This window comes from Miniopterus natalensis, chromosome 1, assembly GCF_054644295.1.
Source record: "Miniopterus natalensis isolate mMinNat1 chromosome 1, mMinNat1.hap1, whole genome shotgun sequence".
In the NCBI taxonomy this organism is placed as follows: domain Eukaryota; kingdom Metazoa; phylum Chordata; class Mammalia; order Chiroptera; family Miniopteridae; genus Miniopterus; species Miniopterus natalensis.
The window spans coordinates 114,535,825-114,549,562 of record NC_142081.1 but is presented as its reverse complement, the minus strand read 5'-3'; the positions used below and the strand labels follow the sequence as shown (position 1 = coordinate 114,549,562).

The window sequence follows — 13,738 nt, the reverse complement described above, 5'->3', positions numbered from 1 at the left end:
ACAGTGAAGTACACCCTTCTTCCATTATGTATTTTTAAAGGTACTTTGCTCAGTGTCTTGGACTTTTAGGAACATTCCTGAGTAACAATTTACCTCCATTTCATCTCAAATTATGGAATGTTACTGTTTTAACCCTGAAGTTTAATTACTCTAATACCCTAGAAAAAGGGTGTGTGAAAAAAGGTAGTATCCCCAAAGCTGATCACATGACATGTCACTCTATCAGTCCCATCCCTGTGTCCATCCATCTGAAATTCACATTCCTGCTCCAGCAACCTGATGTTCAAACCTCGGAAAACTCAATTTATACCACTCAGAGCCTGTCTTCTCACATGTAAAACAGATAAAATTCCTATATTACTGAACTCAAAACACTGTAAGGGTCAAATGAAATGCAAGAGGAATTTATGTACTATATATAGAGCACCAAGAAATGACAAAAAAGCTTTCATAAATTAATTCAAAAGCAAAATATGAACATTTAGTATCATTTCACAGGAAGTGTATGAAGTGCCCGCTCATTAACCAGCACCCCCACGTCATCTTAAGTAAATGTGAGCCTTGGCTGCCCGTTGAAGGGAAAGGAACCAAAGTCACACAATTAGCAGGAATTTCAGCATTTTTGTAAAATAAGCAAATACATATTTCCCCTGCTTTGTCATGTACATCACTGGATGTCCTCTCCTTCCTTTTCCATGTAACTTATCCTGGAGATCACCACATAGCAGGAAAGAGATATTTTATTTTTTAGAGCTCCATAGTAGTCGACTGTGGGGACGTACTAGTTTATTTTTCTGTGACTTGTCATTCCTATTGTGTCACTACATTTAGATTTACTTAATTTCCTTAACTCGGCCCATTTTAGGCCCTTACAGTTTCTGTTCAATCCACGGTTGACTCCCCTGCGCTACTCTGCCCGCCGTCTACCTGACACCCCTGCATCCCCCCTTCTCACCCAGGAGCTTCTCTCTCTCTCCCTCGCTGTTCCTCTCTCTCTCTTTATACAATTAGCATCATTTCCCTACATATAATCCTCCAGTGGTTTCTAATTACAAGACTAAAATTCGTATTTTTTGTCAAGGCCCACAGGCATGCAGGTCTGAACGCACCGCCTTCCTCCTCCCGGCGCCCGTCAGTCTCCTCAGCCCCCCCCCTCCCCCCCCCCCCCGGGCCTGCTGTTCGTGGCCTGCACTCTGCGCACCCCCACCTGAGGAACCTGCCTGGAGCGTGTTCACAGGGCTCCCTCATTTTCAGACCAGCTCAGTGTCACTAAAGGGAGCAGCCGTCTTTAACCTTGGCTTTCTTGACTGTCCATGTGCTGTCCGCCCCTAGGATCCTCTAGAATGTAGAAACCTTTGCTAGGGTGGGAGCCTGGCCTTGAGTATCACTGTTTGTCCTGCATCTGGAATGGTGCCCAGTAAATATCTAACTATTTCAGTGTACCCCAAGTCAATTAAGTTTCTCCCAATTCTCTTATAACTCCTAAGATTTTACCTAATGCAATCTTCTGATTTATCATCTAAGATCAGCACTTCTTTCAGATCTTAGCGTATTTACTCAGAATTAGAGACACAAAATCCCCCAAAAACCTAAAAGAGTTCTGCTGTCCAGTGAAAAACCAATGGTGACTTTACTTTGGGATAAGAATATTTACTGTTAAAATACCTTAACTGCAAAATGACATCCTAATCAAGATATAAGAAAGCATACCATCTGAAGTCTACAGGTCAGTATAATGCATCTGTTTTTATCTGGGTCCCAGAATAAAGCATTATAATGGGAGTGTGTATGGTTTCACTTTGGACAATGGCCCATCCTAAAGACTGGGCACCTGAGTGATGCTCCAACCATCTGAAGGTACAGGGACAGTTATGAAAAGGCCTGCAGCAGAGCTCCACGCAGTTGCATAGAAATACCCCTTGGAGCGCCCTCCAGGGGTCAGGCACACGTCCAGGGGCTTTATGTCATTACTTCTCTTTATAACAAAGAGCTATAAAGCAGCATACAAACAATGATTTCATTTTTGTAGAATCACATGTTATGTTTATATGTGTACGAAAGGTTCAGGAAGAATAAACACCGAAATATTAATAAACGTTCTGGGTGTTCTCAGCATAAGCAAGTGACTTTTCTGTATTTTCCAATCTTTTACATCAAATGCTTATTAATATTGTCACCAAAAAAAGAGGGTTTAAAATAGCTCCTGGAAAGAGTGAAGATCTGCTGCCCAGAGGTTTTTCCTCATAGTATTGCCAGTTCCTTCCTACGCACCCCTCAGGGGCAGCGGGAGGAAGGGTCCCCTGAGAGAGCACCTTGAGCCAGCAAATTAGCAAAGCTCATGAGGTCAGGACATGAAAGGCTGTGTGAGCAGTTGGTGAGTAATAACAACACTGGATGACAGGACCTTAGTGTCTTTTTTCTGTTACTGAGGCCACCATCGGTTATATTCGATATACTGTTAGATAAAGGCAAGGTGCTACACAAATTCTTTTAAGTCTGTCTGAAATCTGTACTAGGCTCTTAAGAATATCCCCTGGAAATGACTTCAAGAAACCACCTTCTGTTCCAGAAGAACAAGGCAGAGCATCATTCAAGCGTGATTCTGTGTAAGAGGCACATGGTTCAATTCTCCAGCACAGAAAAGCCAGAATGTTTTACATCTAAGTAGGTATTTCCTATTTCCAGGGAAATTGATGTAAAATTGTCTGAAATACAGACATTAAAAGCAAATTTTCAGTGTCCTTGGACTTTACATTTACCATTTTCACCTTGTTTCTATGGAAACTTAATAACAGGCAAATGCTGAAATTGAGGTTTCTCATATCACGTTATTGAATGTCCCTTCAAAATTAAAAACAAGTTGAAATAGAAAATCTATCACATTAAACATAAAAGGCAATTCTATACTTTGAACCCTGTCTTTCCAGCTTCTCTGGTTTACATTACTCACTACAGGCTTGTGCTCACTCCCTGGTCCTTGACCTGCCCTCTCACCAGCTTCTCACAAGGTCCCTCTGCGTCCGGAGCTCTGTCGGCTTCCACCCGAGGCCGTCGGAACACACTCCCTAAAACACAGCAACTCGCACCCGGGGAAATTCCTGCTCCCCCGTGACTTCTACTTTGACTCTTACCCACTGTGATGAGTTTATAGACACAGGGGGAGCAGCCGTTGCTTCTGAGTTGTATACAGTGATTTCAAACGGGAGTAATCACGATGGGAGGAAGTTAAAATGGGCTCACCTTATGGAGAAATATGAAATATAAGCTGCAATCTAAAGAGTTTGTAAGCACCACAGAAACTGAATTTGGCACATTTCCACCTGCACGTCAGCCTCTTCTGCTCAGCAGCTGTGCCACAGTCACTTCACAGCCTAAGTCTCGGTTTCCTCGGCAGCAATGGAGGGAGAGTATACACGGGCCTTATTTGCAGTTAGAAGGGCCAAAGGAGATACACATGGAAGTGAGTTGTACACCTTAAAAGAATTAAATCAGGGTCCTCTTTAGCCTCTCATCCAACACTACCCATACTAACTGGTTTATAAAATCACTCAGAGGCTTACCTGGCAGCGCCAAGCAGAGCGAGCAGAAGTTTTCACAGGTACTTACTTGCCTTGTGTTTAAAGGTACACTTAATTCATGTAATTTGTTCATTTATTTCACAATATTTGAATATTCTGAAAAGCGAGTACTTTTCAGTTACAAAGCCATGTGCACCATCGGGGTGAATTCACACGGCTAATTATTCTAACATTTAAAGAAATTAAAAGCTCAACTAGAGTTTAAATAGAATAAGAGCTATAGTACATTTGCTCTATGAAATAATTTCTGGCATTTACATCAAACAAATGAACCAAGGGGGTTTTAACATCTTTGTGAAAGAATGTTTTCTACTTCAAAACCACAGTCTACACTGTCATCAGGCTTATTTTCCAGCAAGTACTTCTTCTCCCTCCCTCTCTCCTCCCTCTCCCCCCCCACCCCCCTTTAGGCACCTGGTTTTCAGAAATTCTACCTCAACATTCCCACAGTTAGACAGGAATCTCCCTGCAGGAGGGAAGAGGACCTAGAGGGCGCCATGCAGACGAACGTTCTGAAGATATATTTGTATCAAAGTAAATAAATTAATCACACTCAGAGGGTTCTCCTTTGTGTAAAACAACAACCAACCAAAATAGTATTCTCGGTAGCACTGGCAGCACATTACACATCACTCAGTAATTTCAAGTCCCTCTCCCACCATTTCCCTCTGTATTCAAATTACAGTTGGGAGGAATAAAGCAGCTTCTAGGCAGCCAACTGAACACAGCCTACTTAAGACCACCACATAGAGTCCATGTCAGTTGTCTATTTTGAATTGAAATAATAAACTCTAACATCTTTGCATTTGAACTGTCCTGAGTATCAACTATCTTAACAGGTGGGAGCCAGGGTATCCCCAGCCCCTACCTGGTTCCTTCATTTAAGTACCTTATGGATAAGTAAGGAGAGGGAGATGGGATGGATACTCTGAAATTGCGGTTTTCAAGTTTTCACTGACAAAAAGGAGAAAATATACCCAAAAGTCTTCACAGAGGCCCACGAGACATTAAACAGAGGCATAAACAGGAAGGGCAAGGGACTGGAGTGTCTCAGGCTGGGTTGGGAGTAAGAACTGGGCGTTTGGGTACTGAACAGGGAAGGAAACTGGCCAGACAGGACGGGAAGGGAATAAGGGGTGGGGATGCCAGGAAGAGCCAGCTCCATGAAAGCCGGCTCCAGGCAAGGAGCCTGAGGGGGTGGCTCCCTGCTAGGGGATCCTGGGGTCAGCACAGGACAGAAGTACTCCTGAGAGCAGTGAACACCTGCCACCTCCTTACCATCGGGCATTTCCACGTCACTGAGGCGCAGGATGGGGTGGCCATCACAGAACAGGGAATGCAAGTTGTCAAGTTCCATGGCAGCCGTGGCTGGTGGTTCTGCCACTGAGTTCCTGGAGCCCACCCCATACACAGGAGTCTCATATTCCCGAGGCCGCCCCCCAGAGTGCTGGCCCAGCTTGGGGCTGGCATTGGGCTTCAGGCAGCAGCAGGACAGTTTGTTCCCCATGAGGACCCTTCACTCCTTGCTGCTGTCACTGCCTTCACTCAACAGCCCCACCCCCCAACTCCCAACAGTGCCAAAGCCCTGTACAGCACAGGGGCCACTGGGCTGCCAGGCCCTGGGCAGGGCTCAAGGCCTGGCTGTGCCCCTGCTGCTGCCCCCGCTGCTGTCAGCTGTGACCGCCTCCACTGAGCTGACTAGTCTGTGAGGACGGCGAGCAGCCTGACTTAGTCCAAAGGTGTGGAGATCAGACAACTGCTGAGAATCACAGCCACCGCAAGAAGAGAGCACAGCCGAAGCTCCTCCTCCTTCCACAGCTGCTTCTCAACTGAAGGCAGTTCACCTGGTTGGCACCAGCCAACCAGAGCACATTCCGCGGTCACCTGGTTACGAGGGAACAATCCCGCCCAGAGTTCCATCCAGGCCCCCACCTTACAGAGGAGGCAGTGGTTCAGGATGCCCCTGCCCTGCCCGGCACCCACTCCACCCCCTTACCAAGGGCACAGGCCTGGCCCGGTCTCAGCTTCCATACATAATTGCCTAACCAAGTCCAATGTTGTCAGGAGGGCAGGAAAGCTACAAATGCCATTGGCTATGGCATTGGGGTGAAGAAGTAAACAGGAAGCGAGAAAGTGAAGACAGCAACTGAGGGCTTCTCTTCCTGAGCATTTGGCTGAGAAGAGAGATGTGGCAGTAGTGAGAGGGAAACACACTGCTAGGATATGTTTATTCTTAGATGAAAAATACATGTATATTTATATGTTAAAGCATAAGAGCCAATGCAAAAAAAAAAAACAGAAGTCAGAGGAGCCTGGAGAATGACAGGAGCAAGGCCCCCGTGAGCAGGAGGGACACACTCAGAGCAGGGATGGACGAGCTCTGGAAGGACAGAGACGCCAGGAGGGAGCAGGACCTGTGCGGCCACAGAGACATTTTTGGTAGAGGGGAGACTTAGGAATTGCTCGTCGGATGACCTCTGTCTTTATTTTAATAGGCTCCTACAGGGAAAGCCTCTTGGAGGGAGAGGGTGAGGTGTCGAGAAGTGTGCACTTCAGAAAAGCTGGAAGTACCCAACAAAACCCAAATATCATCTTTCCTCAAAGGTGGGTGGGTTCAAAAGAAATTTGAGCAAAACCAAGTAGCTCTACTATAAATAGATGTCACAGAAGTAGAAGAGAAGGCTAATTATTTCCCCAAATAATTAACAGGAATAGCACCAACTTTTGGAGAAGAGTAGAGAAAAATTTAAGACAAAAATGACATGTAACTGAAAAAAGTGTGAACTTTTACAAGCCCTTTAATCACACATGTGCCAAAAAAATAAAAAGGAGCAGAGGGAGTGTTCCCCTTTATTAAAAGGACAGCAGGAGGGAAAGGTCAGCTCAAAAATCAGAGAAGCAGAGATTATTAATATTTAATAGTTTAAAAGATATAAGTAAGGTTTAGTGACAAGAACAAGCGATGTATTAAAACTTAGAGACCACAGTGAGTGGGAAAGGGCTCGATGAAGTTCAGTTTCAGTAAACAACATGGAGTTAAATCCTTAGGACCTAGTGAACGAATTCCATGGTGATAATATTATTGTCTAACGTCCTAGGAATGTCATTAGATACCATTCTGGATGACTCTTGTACACTTGATGGATGCCTAAGTTTATGTGACCAAGTAGTGCCTGCATTTATCAACAGATCCACACAAAAAGAAATGCATGACCTTGAATATTAAAGAATTTTAAACTTGTTAAGCCAAAAAATAATAGAAACAATTATTAGGAAAGTAGATTTTAAAACATTTTGTTTAAAGAAAACATTGCAGAGCAGTAAGAAAAAATCCTCTACTTCTATAACAGTAGCAAACCAGGGAGAGCAAAGGGAAGTGAATAGGAGTGATATGATTTGAGTTAGGGCAGAGTTTGATTTTGTGACAGAAACGGAGACCTTGGTTTTGCTCCTGATGGCTGAATATCCCCTGGGAGGACTGTATGATCAGTGTTTTACATGGTCTGGTGTGAACTCACTCCATTCATTCATTCATTCATTCATTCATTCATTCATTCATTCATTCAATACCCATTCAATACCTGAGCCTTTACCACAGCCTACATGCATTTTTAGGTGCTGGGGATGTTGCTTTCACCAAGATAAACAAGGTGCCTATTCGCATAACATTTATTTCTAGTAGAAGGGTCAACACACAGTGTTGCCCATCACACCACAAACTCATGGCTCAGGATGGCTATTGATCTCCAGCTATTCTGTCTTCATTACAGACAGCAGGGCAAAATGATAAGGGAGATTTTTTTCAGAATATCCACATGGCACAGTGCTTACATATTACTGCCTTAAAGACTAGTCACATGGCCACACCTAGCTGCAAGAGAGGCTCGAAAAATGTAATCATATAGCTCACTAAGTAAGACAGAAGAGAAAAGTGATTATTGGAAAGTAGCTAGCCCTGTATGCCACAATATGTAAGGAAAGATTAGAAAAGTTTCAACTTCAGGAATAATCATGATAAAATTTCATAGCCTTTTGTAAGCATAAGTGAAAATTTTATACCAGCAGGTCTGTAATAATCTTTTCTGAAGCAAACAGGACAGGAACAGCGGAGAGAGGTTTAAGCTATAAAATGAAACTAGGTTACATAGAAGAAAGATTTTCCCGCAGTCAAGTGATCAGGATTACATAGAACATGGGTATTGTGACTAATAGGGGTCCAGCCTGAGGATTATAACGAGTGGTTCTTACAGAAAAGGATTTTGTGTGTAAGTAATATGCATATTTTTCCTGAGCTGAGCTGATCATCATCGTCATATTCTCAAAGGCATACGTAACAAAAATGCTAAGAATTACTATACCTGATTTGATGGGGAACAACTCTCATTCCCAACTTCAGAAAATTATAATCCAGATTTGTTAGGAAGTAGGGCATTCGATGATGTTGATATTCACATTTCAGTAAACTGTCCGGTGCCTCTTCCACCTGGCCCTTTCCAAGCCTTCTGAATTCTTCTCCCATCTTCCCTCTTCTCACAGCATATAGGTTTCTTTCTGCCAAGTGAGTCAATTGACATGAGAATTTTAATTTATTTGATATGATGCTCTAAAAAAATAATAAGGGTGTTAGTTTGCCACACCATCAGGGCATTAATGTTTATTGGACAGGTCAGTTTCAGCCCCAAAGGTCCACTGTGATTACAGTCCCAATCTCGGGGCATTTTATGAGACCAGTTCTAAGACAGGCCTGCAGTGTTAGAGGAGGGTTTTTTTCTTTTCCTTTCCTTCCTTTTCATTTCCTTTTAGGTGTTCAGTAAGTTTATTAAATAAGTATCAGCAGAAAAAATGCCCGTCTCTCTGGTGAGTTCAGTGAGGTGTATGTGCATCACATATTTAATGGTATCTAGCTGGCTAGCTGGCTTTAATATACCCCTTTAAAAAGAAATAACCTGCTGACCTGTAGTTTATGATGAGAAATCAGCTGAAGAGAGCTCCTTTGTAGGTAACAGCTTGTTTTCTCTCGCCACCTCTAAGATTCTCTCTTTGCCTTGGACTTTTTGGCATTTTAATTATGATGTGTTTGGGTGTGGGCACTTTTGGGTTTTTCTTGCTTGGGACTCTCTGTGCCTCCTAAACTTGTGTGACTTTTTCTTTCATTGGTTAGAGACAGGTTCTGCCATTATTTCTTCAAACAGGTTCTCTAACCTTTGCTTACGTTCAACCTCTTCTGCCACCACTATGATGCAAATTTTCTTAGGTTTCATGTTGTTCCACAGCTCTCTTAAACTATATTCCTGTTTTTCAATTGTTTTTCTTTTTGGTTCTCTGAGTGATTTTTTTCCACCCTGTCGTCTAATTCACTGATCCGATCCTCAGCTTCCCCTAATCTGCTGTTCATTCCTTCCAATGTTTTTTTATTTTATTTCTACTATGTCATTCTTAATTTCCTTCATAGTTTCTGTATCTTTTTTCATGCTGTTGAGCATCATTACAATCAGTATTCTGAACTCCATATCATCAGGTATTCAAGGTAATGCAAAACAAGGATCTGAAACCAAGAATACTCTATCCCACAAGGCTATCATTCAAAATAGTTAGTGAAGCACGGCTGGGCATGGCTCAGTGGTTGAGTGTCAACCTAGGATCCAGGCAATTGGGGTTCGGTTCCCAGTCAGGGCACATGCCCCGGTTTCAGGCTCAGTCCCATTCGGGGGCGAACAGGAGGCAGCCGATCAATGGCTGTCTCATCATTGATGTTACTACCTCTCTCTCTCCCTCTCCTTTTCTCTCTCTGAAATCAATAAAGATATATTAAAAACAAAAAAATAGATGATGAAATAAAGATCTTCCCAAACAAAAAAGGCTAAAGGAATGTATCCCCACCAAACCAGCACTGCAAGAAATGTTAAAGGGACTGTTGTAATGAGAAGTTGAAATATAGAATGCAAAACACAGGCATAAAGAAATTATATGGCAATGGACAAATACCTATCAATAATAACAAATATAAGTGGAATAAATGATCCAAGCAAAAGACATAGGCTAGATGAATGGATAAGAAAACAAGACCCAAATATATGCTGTCTACATGAGACCCACCTCAGAACAAAACACTCACAGATGCAGGGAAAAAAACCAAAAAACTTCTAGAAGACTTTAAAAGAGAAATCGAAAGAAATGCAATCATAGTAGGGGAATTTAATACCCTACTCACTTTACTGGATAGATCTTCCAGACAAAATATCAACAAGGAAACAGTGACTCTAAATGACACACTAGATCAGATGGGTTTAACTGATATTTACAGAACATTTCACCCTAAAGCTGCAGAACATGCATTCTCCTGTAGTACACATGGGACATTCTCGAAGATAGACCATATGTTAGGATACCAAACAAGTCTCTACAAGTTGAAAAAGACTGAAATCCCATCAAGTATCTTCTTGGACATTTACACCACAGAATACTATGCAGCTGTAAAACCGAAGGATCCCTTACCCTTTCAGACAGCATGGTGGGATCTGGAGAGTATTATGCTAAGTGAAGTAAACCAGTCAGAGAAAGACAAGTGTCACATGATCTTACTCATGTGGAAGCTAATGAAGAAAATAAACCAATGAACCAAGTAGATTCAGAGACATAGAGGCATGGAACAGACTGAAGAATCTCCCAGGGAAAACAGATGGGGGTCGGTGGGTGGGGAGAGATTAACATAAGAATTTATATGCATCTTTGCATAACCCTTGAACTCAGAAAATAGTGGGGTGAAGGCCTGGGGGAAGGGGTAAAGACGGGATGGGATCAATGGGGAGAAAAAGAGGACATGTGTAATACTTTCAATAATAAAGATACATTGAAAGAAAAAAAAAAAGAAATAACCCGGCCCAGTTCAAAACTGAGGCTTCAAATTTGAGTATTTGTCTTGCTCCAGCTTAATTTCCTGCGCCTACAAGAGAAACTGGCACACAGTGCTCAATAAATAACTAAGTTGCCCTGGCTTCTGTGGCTCAGTTGGCTGAGTGTAGTCCCATGCACCTAAAGGTCGCTGGGTCAATTCCTGGTCAGGGCACATACCCCGGTTGCAGGTTAGATCCCAACTGAGGCGTGTACAGAAGCAACTGATTGATATTTCTCACATCGAAGTTTCTCTCTCTCCCTTTCTCTTCCTCTCTGTAAAATAAATAAAAACATATTTCAAAAAATAAAATAAATGACTAAGTTCATTAATTTTATGTTTGGAAAAACCCAGCTGTGAGAGAGAAAAATTAGCCACCTTTTGATTGTATACAGAATAAGGGAAAGAAAATCTACAGATAAACTGACTTAAGTAACAGGTTTAAACTCCTCCGTCCCCAACACCCTTGAAACAACCAGGCCAGACTTGTAAGCCGGCCACCCTGTCCTCCGAAGGCCATCCCAGAGGCTGGCCCAGCCGGCACCTGGGAACTTAGATTTCCAGAGGGTTCCCACCAGGTTTAGTTAAGAGGGACCCCCTCTGCCTAAACAGTTTGTACAAACAATGTGGTTTGTATGAAACACGGGCTTTCCTTGTGGGTCTGGACCTTGGCTGTATGCTGGTATGGGATGCCCAGAGGATGGGCCCCCAACAAAATCTAGGGCCACTGAGTCCTACTGGCAGCATTTCAGGTGTCCCAGAACTGGGTGCTGGGAGTTAAGTGCTCCCCTGTGACTCCCCTGAGAGGGGACCTTGGGAGTCAACGCCTGATAGCCCGGGACTTCTCCCCTGGAACCTTTGCAAATTTTGCCTTGTCCTTTCCCTGCAATAAATCAAAGCCAATAATCTGCTACGGAATCAGCAAACCTGGGGTCTTGGAGACCCCGATCCACCCAGCAAAACAAGTTAATGTTTACTCTTGCCAATTTTTACTTTGTTTGAACAGAGAAATGGCAAAACTCTTGTTTTATAAAATAAGTTGCATGATATTACTAATAACTCAATAAACTTGTGTGCCTAAGGTAGGTGCCTACAGATGACCCTGACAATCAGTCGCAGGCGTTACCTTGTCTCCATGTGCTTATGCTTCTCCCTAAGTGGAGACCTTCCTCCTGAGCCGCTCTGGGCCTGCTCCCCAAGGTGGGACTGTGAGGACCCCTGGACTGCCAGGCGCTCTGGGTGCAGGTGGTGCCATGGCTCATGTTATGAATCTCCCCAGGGCTTTTCCCTCCACACTTGTATCCAACTCTTTTACTTGGAGATTCGTCTTATTTATTGCTTATTTGCATAGGCTTCTTCGACTTTAATCCAAAACTGCGCAGGCAAAGCTTTGTTTCTAACTAAAGTGTGGTTAGCAGATTGAATTCCTTGCTGATACTGTCCCAGGAAGAAAAGGCTCTTGGCAGCCTCAAGTACAGAACAGGAGCTGCTAGAACCCTGCCTGTGAGAGGCGGCGCCCCCACCAGCGGAGCTGGCGCTGGGAGGTGAACTCAGGGCAGCCCCTGTCCTACTTCTCAAGGACTTTGTACCTGTGCTGCTGATGGAGAGGAACGTTCATTAGTGGGATGAACGGGAACAAGAGTTACCCGATTCCTGAAGCCGGCCTGGCTGGGCGTGTGGGGCGACCCTGAGGGACCCGGACTTGGCAGGGATGCGAGGCAGGTCTCCAGGCAGAGGCACAGGCCCAGCTGGTCCCTGCCTGGGGCGCCTCGGGCAGCGGGTTTTCCAAGCCCCCCTTCCCGCGCCCCAGCCCCCCTGCAGGAGGGAGTGGGGCGGGCGGGCCGCCTCCGCAGCACCCGGTGCAGCTCCCGCAGCTCCCAGGGCCCAGGCAGGGCGCCCGCAAACCGCCCTGGCCAGCGCCCTTGGCGGGCAGGCACAGGAGCAGGTGCAGGCTGCTGGGGCTCCCCCGCCGCTGGGAGCCCCTTCTCCGCCCCGACCCCCCCCAGGAAGGCCAAGGGGAGCCCCTCCCGGGGGCGCCCTCCCGCCTCCCCGTGCAGCCGCCTGGACTCACCCCGCGGCGTCTCCCCCAGGCTCAGGTCAGAGGTTGTGCAGCTCAGCGCCCCTCCCCCGCACCAAGCCCGCACTCTGGGCTGCGAGCCGGCCCCTGCGTGGCTCCCGCGCCTGGGGCCCCTCCAGCGGCGCCAACAGCCGCGCGGGGCTGGGCGGGGACTGCGCTCGGGCCCCTTAAGGTCACCAACCGACCGCGGCCGCTGGGGGAGGGGCGACTGCGGGAGGAGCGGTGGGCGCGCTGCGGGGCAAGTGCGGTTCCAGGCACCCAGAGGGCGCAGTGAGGGCGGGGCCTGTGCGCGCGCCAGGGGCTCAGGTGCGGGCACTAAATGTTTGCAGGGGGGGCAAAGTTTTTGTTATATTTTGGAGGTTAATCTTCCTGAAAAGATCTGGAATGTAGACAATTTATTTTTAGTTTTAAAGAAAGGAAATATATATTTAATATTAACTGAAGGAGATATACATTTTTCTATAATTCTAAATGGTTTCAAATACACTGAAGAATTCAGCATATTATCCAATGTTATCTTTTCAAACGGATTCTAATATTTAGAGTTTGAATATTCTCCTGCAAGGGAACAACTCTTATGCCATATTAATAAGAAATTTAAAACACACGTTTTAAACAACATGACAGCTAATAAATCAAAAAAGTTTTCAATGAAAAAACAAAAAAAAAGCTGCCTTGAAGATCTGTCACACAAATTGTTTTTGATCAGGAGAGTTATGTCATAAAAGTCAGGAAGCTCCTTGGTTTGGCAAAAGAGTGATGAAGAGGGTGGACCGAGTCTCTATTCGTCCCACTTGAGCCCAGCCCTGCATCCTTGAACCGGACCATACGCTACTCAAGGGAAAGACTGGGCAACTGCTATACCGATGGATGTAATCAGAGACCCAGAAAGGATTTTTCAGAATTGAATCAAATAATGAAGCCTAGTTAATAAAGGTTCCAGATCTGTGGAAAATCTGACAGAAAGCCTTCTACATAGGTGTTTAAAGTTAAAATTTACTGTTTCTGGACAAAAAGAAAGGAAATCAGATTGCCTTAATTGAAATAATTGAAATGTGCTTGGCAGTTCAAGTTACTTATAAATGTAGGAGCTTTCAACTTTTAATGAAACATGTTTAGCACTCACATTTTGATGAGAACTTTTTGCAGCTAATTCTACAAAGAGCCTGGAAAGTGAAGTTTGGTAAAACA

General features: G+C 44.6%; 1 protein-coding gene across 1 annotated transcript in view; it reads right to left on the bottom strand.

The window, feature by feature from the left end:
* The window catches only part of LOC148094347 (cyclin-Y-like protein 1), a 43,272-nt gene extending 38,187 nt beyond the window's left edge, over nucleotides 1-5,085 (bottom strand). The window contains exons 1-2 of the mRNA XM_087821604.1: nucleotides 4,857-5,085; nucleotides 2,995-3,065 (exon numbers count right to left, since the gene is read on the bottom strand). Coding sequence (XP_087677730.1) covers nucleotides 2,995-3,065; nucleotides 4,857-5,085 — 300 coding nt within the window. The remainder of the gene's footprint in view (nucleotides 1-2,994; nucleotides 3,066-4,856) is intronic.
* Nucleotides 5,086-13,738: the final 8,653 nt, after the last annotated feature.